Raw genomic sequence first — 15,174 nt, 5'->3', positions numbered from 1 at the left:
GTGGGAGTGGGCTGTCATAGGTCCCTTGCCACCCAGAGTAAACCTTTGGTCTTAGGTTGGCAGGGTAGAAATCTAATAAAATAAATAAAAAATAAAATGGCCTCTGAACAGACCTAACTCAGAACCAGCGGTGCCAATGATAAGACATTTGATTTACTTCATTCACATCTTTGTTCAGAAAAGTTTCTGGTAAATAAATATGCTGTAAATAAACCCCAAATAACAGAGGCCAGGCTAGCCTGGTTTCAGACAAATCCTGATTACAGTCTTCCATGCAAATACTAATGACATACTACAAATCTCCAGGCAAATCTAGGAAGACCTAGAAGACAGCTGCTGCCAGTCCAGGTAAACAGGACAGATCAATGGTTTCACTCAGTATAAGACATCTTCCTCTAGTCCGGTGGTTCCCAACCTTGGGTCACCCAGATGTTTTTGCACTACAACTCCCAGAAACCCCAGCCAGCACAGCTGGTGGCGAAGGCTTCTGGGAATTGCAGTCCAAAAACATCTGGGTGACCCAAGGTTGGGAGGCACTGCTCTAATTCAATGGTTCCCAACCTTGAGTCCCTAGATAGACTAAAACTCCCAGAAGCCTTTGCCACTAGCTAGGATTTCTGGGAGCTGTAGTTCAAGGGCAAATGGGGACCCGAGGTTTGGGAACCACGGCTAATCCAGCAAGCTAAACAACCCATGTATGTATGTATATGAGTACGTTCTGCTGTGTGTTAAACTACAATTCCTATACTAGTTATGGATGATAGGAACTGTTGTCCCAAACTCTACAGATGATGCCACACTGAGGCAAGCTGCATAAGGATGGTGCTAAAGCCGTTTGTTGGAGTGTAACAGCAACCATTTGCCATCTGGTCTGGGAGAGGGTTATTTGGTTTTCTACCACCTGCCCCCCCCAAAAAACCAAAATCTTCTTGCTTCACATCATCACTAAAACCAAAGACAGCAGCATCACCCAAATGGAGTCCAGAAAATCTGTGCTATGATCCATGCCACCTTATTATTTTCTGTTTTGATTTATTGATTAATTACACTCCTAAGACCACACAAAAATAAAAATTTCTCGGGGCATTTGACAAAACAATGCGGGGGAATACACAACAACAACACAAGTAGCTACAAGCAGCCCATAACTAAACCCAAATTTAAAAAAATCATCAAAGAATGAAAACATTGGGGCAGATAAAAGCTGTCGATTTTGGAAAGCAAATAAACAAGAAAGAGCAAGACGCAAAATCTAAAACTGGGAAATTCGGGACCAGAAATTCTTGAATGAAAGACTTCTGGAGAATACAAACTAGTGTTTCTTTTCCCTTCCATACTTTTTGGCTGTCTGAAGTTGGAGACTTTGAACAGGGTTTTAAAAAAGAATCCTAAAAAGATTAGCTCCCTATGAAGGGTCACGGAGATGCAACTCGGGTTCAAACAGCCTAATTCTATGTCTCTCTCTCTCACTCACTCACTCACTCACACACAGAGAGAGAGAAACCATGAAGGGATTAGAATAGAAGCTCCTTATGAAGAAAACAACCCGGGAATCTAAGAATTAACACACCACTTGGCAGCTGCCCCTGTTAAAAGCGCTGGCCAAAGTCCAAAGCAACTTGGGTCATTTCTGTCCTTGTCGACGTCCCTCCCTCTTGGTACATGTCACAGATTCCACCAGAATTAGGTCCCTAACCGTGTCCTTTTGGACTAGAAGCCTTTTGACGATCTGCTTAAATCCTGCTGAACCCCCTGTCTTTTTAGGTGGAAATGTTCAGAAATACGCCTTGGTGTCTCTCTCTCTCTCACACACACACACCCCGCTCCCCCTTTGTGGCTTCGCTTCAAAATTGCAAGCCAAAAGCAAAAAACGGAACAAGGAAAAAAGAACACCCTCCAGCTTTCTTTCTAAAAACAGAGGGCATTAAAATAATACATATATTTAAAAGCACACACCATTAATCAGATCTGCTAAAATAGGAGACACGTATTAAGAGGTACCTTTTTGGTGTATGGCAAGGCAGATTGCTGGATTCTTTTTTTTTTTCTCTCCCCTTCTTTCGCGGTGTGGAACGAATGTGGATCTTACGGATTGAGAGGCTGCAGAGGTATCTCCTCTGGTCACATCTGATCACATTACAAGGCTGACAGCTTGCAGATTCCAAGAGCAACAGCTTTTAAAAGAGACAGCCTCCTGCCTCTTTCTTTTCTTCCCGCCCCCTCTTCCCACCACTCGCCAAACCGGATTCCTCTCTGGTGGGAAAGACGCCTCGGAGACAGCAGCCTCCAAAGCCACAGGGCTCAGCCGTCCCTGGGGGGGATCCCTTATGCGGTCACCAGAACGACAGCCGGTCACCAGAACGACAGCCGGTCACCAGAACGACAGCCACGTCAAGTCAAGAAAGGGATAAATTCAGCTCGAGGCTGACTCTTTTATATAGAAGCCAACTGCTGGATAGCTCAGTGGTTTAGGTATCCCAGTGGCCGGGGGGTTCGATTCCCCATGTTGCCTCCATGGACTTGATGAGTTCCTATCTTCCTATTAAATAATACTAATTTCCCGTGTCTTTTGAGGGGTAAAGAAGGGTTCCTATCTTCCTATTAAATCCCTGTGTTTGATTTTGCCATTGGTAGGATGTTATCATAAAATATGGTTTCTTCCCTTCTTCCCAAAACTGGCCCTTAGGATTACTCACAACAAATTTGTTGTTGTTTTAAATCCGGATTTACCCCAATGAAGATACAGGCCAGAGTCTTCTCACGTACACCCCCAGGGTAGCCATAACGCTAGAAACTTGAATCATTTAAAAACAGCAGGAAACTCTTAAGCCTAACTTTAAAAAAATTTCATGTCCAAGTGACATTTTTAACACACATCTCCAAGCAAGGTCGTTTTGATCAAAACCCGCCTGTCAACCTTACAGGCTTCCTTAAGAGCAAAGACTGAGTCAAGATGTTTTTGAAGCATGAAGTTCGCCCGACGTCAATAACTCTTCCACTGAATGCAAAGGTATTATTGATTTTTTTTCTTCTTTTCTCACTACTTAAAGTTTCAGGGTTAGTGGTAATGGTGTAGCAACAACCCAGCTGTCAAGCGGTCAGCATGAGCTACAGGAGCATTATCCGATCTGCCCACAGTAGTTAAGCCAGTTGACCAGTCCACTCATGCAAAAACATGGGGTACTTGATTACCTGGCAATTAGGTTTATTTTTTTAAAAGCACTGTAATACTTTTTAATTTTTAATTCAAGTCCTTAAAATTTGACATTAAAGACACTGAAATATTAAATTTTTAGACTACAACTTCCATATTCCCCAGGCTTCTGTCAAAGACACTGAAATATAAAGTTTTTAGATTACAACTTCCATATTCCCCAGGGAGCAGGGCGTCTGCCTGTACTAGGTGTGAGATGCTGAGTTGTCGTCTGACAGGTAACTTTTCAAAGCTTGGCGCCAAAGGTAAAATACCTACAAAGTGGGGGGGGGGGGGGTTAAAACTCTTTCACTTACATTTTATTTTATGGCTGAAATCCAGCAGTGCAACTTAAGGCTGATGACATCATCAGCTGTAGTAGTTTTTTAAAAATTAAACATTTCTGACCCTTTCATTGTGGAGGTCTGTGAGACAGACAGGAAGTCTTTAATTTCCAAAGATCACCTGGTTATTAAAATCATTCCGGCAGTGGTGATCTGCCGGAATTAAAGACTCTTTGCCCCCCCATCCCACTGCCCCCCAGTGGCTTCTCCAGGATAAAAGGGACCCCGAAGAAGCTGTCCTACTTTTGGCACGTCATAAGAAGATTCCCTGGAAAAGACAGTAATGGTGGGAACGGTGGAAGGCAGCAGGAAAAGAGGAAGACCAAATACGAGATGGGCTGACTCTCTCAAGGAAGCCACAGGCTTGAGTTTGCAAGAGCTGACATCTAAGGACAGGACATGTTGGAGATGGCTCATTCTTTGGGTCGGCATCAGTCAGAGGCAATTTGATGAGACACCTGATGTCCAGGTGTAACCCTTATGAAAACACTGGCTCAGCCTAAAGAGGTGGGTCTAATAAAGGAACAGGGCTGTGAATAAGAGGTTTGAATCTCAGAAAGAGTGGGAGAGCTGAAAAAGGCTGGAGCTGCCGTTGCCACCTGGACAACTAAAGCCCCTGCTAACGTGGTCAAAGTTTTGAAGATTCTCCTACGTAGTGGATAACCCACCTAATTGAGGAAGCTATCTTGGAATTTTTTTGGGGGGGGGGGGTCTGACTTTGAAATCAAAGGGACACTTGAACTTCGCAAATTCTGCAAGCAGTTCCTAGATCGATATTGTCGCCAAGGGCTGTACGATTCTTTACATCATTTTGTCATTGCGATAATGGCTCACGTTTCTGTTTTATGAATGCAAGTAAGAAGAGGCTTATTGTGTGTTGTGTTTGCAAGATTCACCAATAATAAGCAAACAGCCACGTCAAACTTAAGAAAGGCTGAAGAACTTAAGAAACGTCACATAAGCAGGTCAGGCTGGCCGAAAGCAGCTGATCATGCAAGATGCACCCAGGTTTTCAAAACGTTAGCGCCTGAATCGGGGTCTCCCAGGTGGTCAAAGCTCAACCGCATACTTTCTAAACATTAAATCACAAGTTAGAAATTAGCAACACAAACTTCATCATACTGACAACCATAACGGCTGCTGGGACATATCTCGGCAAGATCCCCATCGCTTTATCTTACAATCGTCACACGCCAGGCTGCATAAACATGCTGAACTTTAACTGTTACCTAATTACTGGACACTCAAACCTGCAAACAGTAGCGTAGGTGGCAAATAGACAAGCTAGCCTGCTAAACCCGAAATCAACGCTTTTAAGGAATTAATGCAGCTTTGGCACTAAAAGCACATTTCAGACATGATTTGCACCTCCAAATCTGTGTTTTAAATGAAACAAAGAAAGAAAGAAAACAACAAGTAGATTTATTCTGACAGGTCCCTGTTTCTGTAACCTTAACAACAGCCCTGATTAATAAGCATTCTTTGCAGCATTTCCAAGCATGGAGATGAAGCCAGGGTCAGTTCTAGACAATTGCTCTCACAGGCAAGAGAGCTAGCTGGTAGCGGAGGTCGAAGAATTAAGGAATATCTGGCTGGTACCTCCTAACATCGGCCACTTAAGCAGGGTGGATTAAAAATAAATGTCTTTCTCTAAAGATTGATTTAAATAAAAAAATAATTTTACATTTAATAATCCAAAATTTAAATCAATTTCATTTAGATCAGGACACGCAACAATGGGCTCAAGTTACAGGAAGCCAGATTTTGGTTGAATATCAGGAAAAACTTCCTAGCTGTTAGAGCAGTATGATAGCGGAACCCACAAGGTGGGTGAGCGCTCCAACACTGGTGGCATTCACGAGAAACGAAGACAACCACCTGGCTGGTATCCTTTGATTTGCATTCTGGCATCAAGCAGGGGGTTGGACTTAATGGCCTTACAGGCCTCTTCCAACTCCACTATTCTATGATATCCACCCTGCATCTGAGGTTATTAAAATCAGACCCAAGGCTTAATCCAGTACATCATTTTCCCCCTGCCACTGCCAGTAGGACATTAATCAACCTTCCTGCTAATTTCCCAGCAACTGGTATGTAGAGGCATAGCTGTGTCTGCCTAATGGTAGGACCGTCCCCTGGTAAAATTGTAATAATTTTGATTTATGGCAACCCTTTTCAATGTTTTCTAGGTAGAGTCTTCAGAAGTGGTTTACCCTTCCTTTCCTCTAGGGGGCACCCTGGGACTGTGCAGCTGGCCCAAGGCCACCCAGGCTGGCTCTTCTTACAGAAAGCACTGTGGGGAATCGAACTCCAAACCTCTGGCTTTGCAGTCACATATCCAACTACGTGAGCTATCCACCCAGCTGCAAAAAATTGTAGAGGGGTGGAAATCAGCCTGTATGATTGTGCGTGGCCAAGAATATTTATTTATTTATTTATTTATTTATTTATTTATTTATTTATTTATTCATTTATTCATTTATTCATTCATTCATTCATTCATACATACATACATACATACATACATACATACATACATACATACATACATACATACATACATACATACATACATACATACATACATACATACATACCCCGCCTATCTGGTCAATACGACCACTCTAGGCAGCTTCCAGACAGGTAAAAATACAATAACATACTGTATACATATAACAAAAAATAAAAATATACAAAAATAGACATTAAACAATAAACAATGAACAGTAAGAAATAAACAATGAGGAAATTCTTCAAGATGGCAAAAATAACAAAGAATAGATAAAGAAAGAAAGGTTAAGTGTTATCTGGAGGGAAGGCCGAACAAAGAGCCTCATGTGTGAACACAGCATTTCTTGCCCCAGCACGCCATGTTTTGTCCGTTCCAGATAATGGCTATGTTCAAAATTCATGTTCTACAGATAAAACTACAGAACGAGGAGAATATGTTCAGGTCACCCCCTGCTTTCACACACACCCTTTCGGCACCCATAAAACAGGAATTTTTTCGCTTCCACTTCCGCTTAGCCAAAGTGGCTTGTCATACGCAGAAAGCGCGGCTCGCGCTAAACCATGGCTTGTTCGAAACAAAGCCGCTTCAACATGTGGGCTTGCATTATTGTAGGATCCACAAGGCATCTCACAGCGCCCATGAACTTCCTGGGTCTACATTTTATTTATTCATTTATTCATTTATTCATTTATTCATTCATTCATTCATTCATTCATTCGATTTTTACCTCTCCCCTCTAGACAACGCCTACTCGGGGCGGCTTACATCAGTTAAAACAAGTTAAAAAACATATAAAATGCATTTATACTAATTAGTTCTAAACAAAAGGTTTCCAAGATGGTGGTATACAAAAAAAAGAAAGAAAGAAAAAAAGATAGAGAAAGAGAAAAGGAAAATGACTTAATTGACTGGGGGGGTAGGCCTGTTTAAACAACCAAGTTTTTAATTGGCTTTACATTTCTGCTCTCCATGAGCACCGAGATCTATCGCTCCCCGAAATGCCTCACAAATGGATCTGCAGCACAAAGTGAAGCCGTTGGACTACAACCTCCATCATTCTTAGCACAGTCAGGAGCGGGGTGATGGCATTTGTAGTACAAACATCCACAGCTCCCCCCCCCCAAATTCCCCTCCCTGTGAGCCACATGCCTCAATATCCACCAACGTGCCCCTCCCTCTGCATTTAGGAAAAGATTGCATTGAGGAAAAACAGAAATAACCAACAAATATTTCAAACTTACCTCCTGATTTCTCGGTCCCAGAATTCAAGCATTTTGTTACATTGTAATGCTAGAATATTTACCATATTTATCTGCCCTGTTTCCCTCAAGAGAAACAAACTTACAGCCCAACCCTGGGCCCATTTCCAAGCCCTTCTAAAGTGATGGGGTCCAATGGCAAATCAAGCCAAAATAGGATGCACCTGTTGAACTTCTCAAGGGCTGGAAAAGGTGGCCTTTTTTTTTTCAGGACCCAACACCCAGAATTAATTAGAAGATTCTGGGAAATTCCAGAATGAGTCACTTTTTTGGAGACCAGTGCTTGCCTGAGGAAAGGCACAGGAGCCTTTGCAAGAAAAAAAGTTGGCCACCCTCGCCCTCTCTTGGCCCTGTTGAATATTTTTGACCACAGAAGGATGGAGTGGAAGGACTCCAAGCTCACCAATTTATTCCTCAAAAGGCAGCTTCAGTTGCACCAAGCCAAGCTGCACCTTTTGAATGGCCTCCAAGGAATACTACACCTGTTGGAGCCCAGCCAGGGAGACACATAGGTGGCAACGCAAATGCCTGCCTCCTCTGCGTCTCATTCAGGCCCACCCCTTAATCCCCCTCGTTCTCATGAGACGTCTGTCCCTAGCTTACCCGAAAACCGAACACAAATGGTTTCTTCTTTCTCCTCCTCCGCCTTCACCCCTTTTTTCCTCCTCTCCCGAAAACACAGCTCCCCTCAGAGGTGTCCCGCGCAACCCTCAGGCAGCCTCTTAGACAGCCTTGCACGTGACTAGGAGGAGGCGACGGCACTCGGCGAGGCCCCCCGCGCCGAAGATTCGGCTGCCGTACAACATGGCGGCCCTGTGGCGAGCGTGTCGGCGGCGCTTCCTACGCCAGCTTGGGCTTTGCCGTACAGGGCGGGCCTTTTCCGCAGGTACGGAGGTCCGTCCAGGTGGGCGCCGGTTGCCCCTCTTAGGAAAGGCACGGTGGCTCCCTGGGGATCATTTCTTTCCTTTCCTGGAAAACCTCGGTGGCTTTTAGGGGGTGGGAACTGGAGACAGGAAGATATTCAACCGGTGAAGCTGCAGATGGTCATGTCAGGAAGATATTCAACCGGTGAAGCTGCAGACTGGGACACTTTTGCATTGCTGTCTGTGCAATCCAAACTCCAAAAGGAAACGGTGCAGAAATGGGGAGAAATTAGTCTCTTGGGCAGTAAAAGTCCCAGAATCCCCCCTTGACAGTTTGGCCTGGGATTCTGGGCTTTGTAGTCCAACCCTTTTTCTCATTTTAAATGAGCTTTGTACTAAAGAGTAGGAAAGGGGGGTGGGGTGGGGAATCAATCCTGCTGTGAATGAATTTAGCACTTTTTAAAAGTTAGGTTGGAGGCATGGATGAAATCTGTGCACCCAGAAGCCGCTCCGAGATTGTTTTGTTGGGGGACTGGTGGTTTTTGTTTATTTTAAAGTGACAAACAATCCGATCATAGGCATGTTTGCTTAAAATGTCATGTTATTCCCCCCATGGTCTTTCTGGAACAGAAAAGCAGTGCCTTCAAATAAACAATTATGTAAGTGTTGTGCATCAAGGATCGGGAGCAAGTGGCCTTCCAGGCATTGCTGGAGGACAACAAGACCCAAAATCCCTCATCGTTGGCCATGCTGGCTAGAGGTGAAGGAGCCCAGCAACCTCTTGGAGACCACATGTTGGTGTATGGGACTCCCACCTTACTCCAGCATGTGGCTACTGTTAGTCCTCATATTTGCATGGCGTCATTCCATTCATATTTCAAAGGCACTTTGCACGGCGACAACTATTAAAAATGCAAGTGGCGGAGGATCTAAAACCGCCAGCATTCAGAAAGCCGGCTCAAATCAGCAACACTCAGCATGCATCGAAGAAAACCATATTTCTTTCACGTCCAAAAAGGACGATATTGCAGGCACACCTTTGTTGTTGTTGTTGTTGTTGTTGTTGTTGTTGTTGTTGTTGTTGTTGTTGTTGTTGTTGTTGTTGTTGTTGTTGTTGTTGTTGTTGTTGTGTCCTGTCAGATCATTTCCCAGTTACGGTGACCCTATGAATGAGTATGAATTCTAGCCTCTCGGGAGCAGCTCTGCTCAACTCTTGTAGATTCAAAGGTATCGCTTCTTAGGGAGTCGATCCATTACGTGGCCGGTCTTCCTCTTTCCCTGCCACCTTCAACTTTTCCTAGCATTACTGTCTTTTTCAGGGACTTTTTGTCTTCTCATGATGTGCCCGAAGTTTGACAGCCTCCGTTTCATTGTCTTTGTTTCTAGAGAAGGTTAAGGTTTGATCTGATCAAGGACCTGCCCGTTTGTCTTTCTGGCAGTCCAGAGTCCACCAGGTTAGCCATTATAGGATTGGGACTCCCATTTCAGAGAGTTCTGCGTCTTTCTTGTGGGCAGCCGTAGGCGTAAGATGCGAGCAAGACAAGGCTACCTAGGTCCTTTGGTGTTGTTTTCTGTGTGGCAGACCTAACCTTAAAGAGCCAGTGTGGTTAGGGTGTTGGGGCATGACTCATGAGACCTGGGTTCAAATCCCAACTGGCCCATGAGACTCGCTAGTTGATGATGGCCCAGTCACCATCTCTCAGCCTGGTCTACCTCGCAGAGGTGAGGGGTAAAAGGGGAGGGACCAGGTAATAGCGTACCTTGAGCTCCCTGGAGGAAAGTCGGGGTATAAATGTGACTAACGGATAAATAAAAGTACAGTGGTGCCTTGCTAGACAGTGATAATCCATTCCACTGAAATTGCTATTTAGTGAAATCATTGTCTAGAGAAAAGCATTTCCCCATTGGAATGCATTGAAACCTGTTTAATGCATTCCAATGGGGAAGAATCATCGTTGTTTAGCGAAGATCGGCCATAGGAAAGCCGCTTTGCGAATCGCCAATCAGTTGTTTAAATCGCTGTCTTGTGAAGCTTAGGTCCCGAAAACACCCGTTTTGTGAGCACGGAGGGAACTGTCAAAATCGTCGTCTAGCGAAAATCGGTTTGCGAAGCAGGGACCAAACATTGTCCAGCGAAATTCCCCCACAGGAATCGCTGTTTTGAGAATCGCTATAGCGATCGCAAAAAGCCAATGTCTAGCGAAAAAACTGTCATGCGGGGTAACTGTCTAGCGAGGCACCACTTGTATACATAGCCGGTTGGATAGCTCAGTAAGTTAGGTATGTGGCAGTGGAGCCAGAGGCTGGGAGTTCAATTCCCCACTGGAATTGACACAACAGCTTTCCACTTGGTAGAAACCTGGAAAATGTAGCTTTTCCTGCTGGTCATACTTATAATAGTGTTTATCTAACCAGTTTCTTATTCTTCGGGCTTTCTTTCCAAGTCTTGGGGGGAGGGGGAATGGTTCTGCCACTGACATTAATCAAGCTGAGCTTGTTTGTGTTTGCCTGCTGTGGTCCCGAAAACACCATTTATCCTTGGCTCTGTTTGTTTCAAACTCCAGCTTGTTTGCTGGCTGACTCACCCCAAGCATATGCAGAAATGGATGGGATAATTTCCCCTCTCCCATGGCAGTTCGCTTAGCAAATAAAATATCTGAACGCATTTCCAGGCAACACAGAAACCTGAGAGGGGAAGGATTCGGCTTATGACTCTCCTCCTGTCTTTTTTTTTAAAAAATCCATCCTCACGTTAATGTACAGTATGACTTTGTTTCAAAAATTTTGAGCTAAGAAAGAGTATTGGAAATGTCACTTGATTCTACATTTGTCAAAGCGTACCTTTGCTGTTAGCATGCTAACATCCATATATCTATACAAGTAATAACTGTATGTCTTCTAGTCAATTCTGACTTATGGGAACTTTCTATTCAGGGTTTTCTGGATAGAGAATACTCAGAAATGGTATTTCATTCCCTTTTTCCGGTGGTGCCCTGGGACTGTGCAGCTTGCCCAAGGCTACCCAGGCTGGTTCTTCTCCCCAGTGGGGAATTGAACTCCCAGCCTCTGGCTCCACTGCCACATACCTAACTTACTGAGCTATCCAACCGGCTATGTATACAAGCAGAGCCATAACACATACACACACACCAAACATATCATGTGGGCTCTTAAAAACTAGCACTTTTTCTGCACTCAGGCCCACAAAAGGCTCATTACGGTCTGTTAGCTTTTAAAAATGCCACTGGGTGTTCGGATTTGGTGCTGCATTAGAATCAACTATTGCTTGTCAGACATGAAATTATTTCAGAGTACAGACCAATCTTGTGCATTCAAACCTCCTTCATGCAGAGCAGTGGTTCCCAGATTTTCGTGGACTACATCTCCCAGAAATCCTGTCTAGCAGAACTAGTGGTGAAGGTTTCTGGGAGTTTTAGTTCAAGAACATCTGGGAACCCAAGGTTGGGAACCAGGGATTTAGAACATGCATATCCAACAGGACAGAGTCCTTACGTGGCCAGAAAATTCACCACATTTTCAATTGTATGTCCCGATGACTCTTTCCTATTACTTAAACCAAATATAGTAATTTTACTAGAGCTAATTTCCGCCCCACTCTAACTGATAAAACTAAGAGCTTGTAGCTAAGCTAGTTCTTCTTTGTGGGGTGGGGGGAATAGCTGAGTTCTCAATGAATTAATCACCGTGTGTCTGGATGGTACCAGTGGGTGTCTGTTTGCTTACATGATTGAATGCTGTCTTTAAAATGTTATTTCCCCCCTTATAGATTGTGGAGGGAACAGTTGTACATCAGCCGTCTCCCTGGCATATGCTAGTTTTTGCAGCTTTTTAAAAAAAAATGCATGAATGCTTTTCTGCAGAAGAACATCCTATCACGTCAGCCTCCTCCCCACCAAAACCCGAAGTGGTAGAGCCCAGAAACAGATTTACCCCCTCACTGAGAACTAGATCCTTGTACCGCCTGTGGCTGAGATATCTTGGGTGCACAATCATTCTTGCAAAGAGGTAGTTCAACACGTTGGCTTCATCAAGTAGCAATAGTCAAGCAGTGACGATCCTTACCTTTGTTTTTTCTTGCTTGGTTCTGAAGGGGGAATTCTGGAGACAGTAGATGACCGGATCTACTCACAAGTCTGATCTGAATGCGAGACAGGAAGCTGCAGGCTGTCACATTTGATCGGATGAGGTGGCCTTCTGAGATCCCTCTTCCTCTCTCGTTTCTGTGATATTTGCTTTAAATGGGGGGATCCCTACTGAAGGGGAGCAGTCTGGCGGTGCTGGAAGTGACAGCCAGACCGCTGGCTCTCGGTTCTGTTTGTACTAGGCTGGAAATCTTTGTCATGCAGGGCCTTTAATTTGTTTTGTTTTGCTGATGCTCTTTTCCCTCTCTGCGCATTACCGCTGTCTAGTTGATCGTACTCCAGTTTGTAGTGGCTTGCACAACGCTCCTTCTTTTGGCGTGCAACTTGGAGAACAAGCCACAGGCATGAAACATCCTGTCCCTGATGCTCCCCCAAAGGATTTGAAAAGCCAGCCCTGCCCAAAATGTAGACTGCAAAAAAACACATGTAAACAGAAGCTAGCTGGGCTCAAGGCTGGATCTTGAGTCAAAGGGCATGCTGTTTACTTTCAGGTATGCCTTCGCAAACACATCGAGGGACCATCTGCTCTGCGTCTTTCGCAGAGACGAGGCATTCGAGATAACCCTGGCAGGAAAGAGTTAGGCTTGTAAAATCTCCTTTCCCCCTTGATTTCTGTGTTGTTTTTTGACAAATTTTGACCAAGCAGTGCTGGATACAAAAGACTTAATTCTTGGTGTTAAAGAACAGAGTCTTCCCGGACAGCTTTCTGTATCCAGAAATTTGCTTTCAGGACCGGAAAACTGAATTGAGTTCACAGTCTTTTAAAACAAGAGCCTTTTTTTTTCTGTGTCCCTCCCCCTCCCCCTTTTTTGGCTATCTAGTGTAGCTGAAAAACTCAGTTTGTAGTTAAGCTGTTTGAAATCGCAATTATTTGCTGATTTCTTTCACGTTACTCAGAGATATGTCACTGGATTGTAATCTACATTCTGCCCAGCTCTTAAAATAATTTGTGTATGCAGCTGAAATATTTAATTTTTCCGTTTTACCACTTGTGTTCTGCTCATTCTGAATCAGGGGATTCTGGATGCAAATTGTGGATCATTGACATGCTTTCTTTCATTGCGGCTTGTATGATTTGCTGTGCCATGGATTCCTGTGCACCTTAGCACAGGGTAGGTGTTAAAGGCTGTTAATAATGTTTTCAGCTATTGCAACAGAAGTGAGAAACACAACTTAAGATGAATATCCGTGTGGCTTATCTCTTTCACTCTCCACTCTGTGTTCAATTTAGCGTTCAGAACCTCGGGAATAGGTAGTATGTCTATAATTCGTGAGTTTAAAACACAAACAAATATTTTGCATTTTGGCTGAATAACAGAAAAAACTTCTTAACTGTTAGAGCAGTACAACAATGGAACTAATTATCTTGGTGAGCACTCCAAGGATGGAGGCATTCAAGAGGAAATTAGCCAACCATCTCTCAGATCTGCCTTGATTTGGATTCCTGCATTGGGCAGGGGGTTGGACTTGATGGCCTTATAGGTCTTTTCGAACTCAATGATTCCATGACTGATGCTTTCAGGGAGGTTGAATTAGAAGCAGAAGACAGAAAGAAGCTTGTAGACTGGGTAATAGGTCTAGCAGCGTTAAGCACCTCTGGTTGTTCTGACCAGAAGCATCATTGTGGCTGTCTTTTTGGATACAGCAGCCCCTAAATGATGATGTCATGCTGCATACAAATGAGACTTCAAGATTTGTCACCCAGAAAAATCTCCTTCCTGCACTTAGAATCATCTTAGAACTGCAGAGCTAAAAGGGACCCTCGGGGTTATCAAGTCCAGTCAGGGAGGCAGAGTGGGGAATCGAACTCCCAACCTCTGGATCCACAGCCAGATGACTAAGCCACTGAGCTGTCCAGCAGTTTTATTCCCTTGATCAAAGTCCTCTGACTTTTCTGCACTGCGATGTCCTTTATGCTTTCTTGATTTTTATTCATTTGCTTCCGTACTACTTCGCCGGTGAGTCTCTTGATCCAGGAAACTTTTAACATGGTGTAATTTCCTTTTGCAGGCCTCCGCCGCTTTCTACACAGTAGCACTGATCTGTTGTTGTTTTTAGCAAAACTATTAGAGTGGTGGCGCTGTGGGCTAAACCGCAGAAGCCTGTGCTGCAGGGTCAGAAGACCAGCAGTTGTAAGTTCGAATCCACGCGATGGAATGAGCACCTGTCGCCTGTCCCAGTCCCGCCAACCTAGCGGTTCGAAAGCATGCAAATGCAAGTAGATAAATAGGGACCACCTCGGTGGGAAGGTAAACAGCGTTCCGTGTCTAAATCACACTGGGCATGTGACCACGGAAAGATTGTCTTCGGACAAACGCTGGCTCTATGGCTTGAAGAGCGGGATGAGCGCCGCCCCCTAGAGTCGGACACGACTGGACAAAAATTGTCAAGGGGAACCTTTACCTTTACCTTTACCTATTAGAGTGTAGCATGCAATTAAGGCATGGAATTTTATTTTATTTTTAAATGTAATGCTTCTGTCTGATTATTATTATTTTGATACCTTTTCTTTTAGGGGAGAATGAGTATGACCTGTTAGTCATTGGAGGAGGATCGGGTGGCCTTGCTTGTGCGAAAGAAGGTTTGTGTCACAAAATCCCTGTATTTATAGTACACACATACATACTGTATACAGTGGTGCCTCACATAACAAGCGCACCGTTTAACGACGAATCCGCATAGCAACACGTTTTTTGCGATTGCTTTTGCGATTGCATTGCGATGTTTACATAGGGTAAGCATCGCATTGCGATGATCAGTAAGCGTTTCGCTTACCAATCTTCGCATTGCGATGTTTTGGGAACAGCTGATCGGCGGTTCCAAAATGGCCACCAGATCAA

General features: G+C 44.1%; 2 protein-coding genes across 8 annotated transcripts in view; one reads left to right on the top strand and one right to left on the bottom strand.

The window, feature by feature from the left end:
• COMT (catechol-O-methyltransferase) overlaps positions 1–12,995 on the bottom strand; it is a 41,945-nt gene extending 28,950 nt beyond the window's left edge. The window contains exon 1 of one of the 5 annotated variants that reach the window (XM_072983715.2): positions 12,255–12,995. The gene's annotated coding sequence lies outside the window, so the exon portion shown is untranslated. Of the gene's footprint in view, positions 1–2,001; positions 2,391–7,290; positions 7,358–7,711; positions 7,826–7,911; positions 8,041–12,254 lie in introns of those variants that run through there. The other 4 variants (XM_072983714.2, XM_020805466.3, XM_020805465.3 and 1 more) reach the window with 4 other exon arrangements.
• TXNRD2 (thioredoxin reductase 2) overlaps positions 8,055–15,174 on the top strand; it is a 53,264-nt gene continuing 46,144 nt past the window's right edge. Inside the window, exons 1-2 of one of the 3 annotated variants that reach the window (XM_078381691.1) lie at positions 8,055–8,194; positions 14,850–14,915. In XM_078381691.1, coding sequence (XP_078237817.1) covers positions 8,113–8,194; positions 14,850–14,915 — 148 coding nt within the window. In that variant the 5' untranslated portion in view covers positions 8,055–8,112. Of the gene's footprint in view, positions 8,195–8,357; positions 8,377–14,849; positions 14,916–15,174 lie in introns of those variants that run through there. The other 2 variants (XM_072983712.2, XM_078381690.1) reach the window with 2 other exon arrangements.

This window comes from Pogona vitticeps, chromosome 14 (assembly GCF_051106095.1).
Source record: "Pogona vitticeps strain Pit_001003342236 chromosome 14, PviZW2.1, whole genome shotgun sequence".
Taxonomy (NCBI): domain Eukaryota; kingdom Metazoa; phylum Chordata; class Lepidosauria; order Squamata; family Agamidae; genus Pogona; species Pogona vitticeps.
Note: the sequence above shows the minus strand (reverse complement) of the source record. Positions and strands in the feature narration are given on the sequence as shown.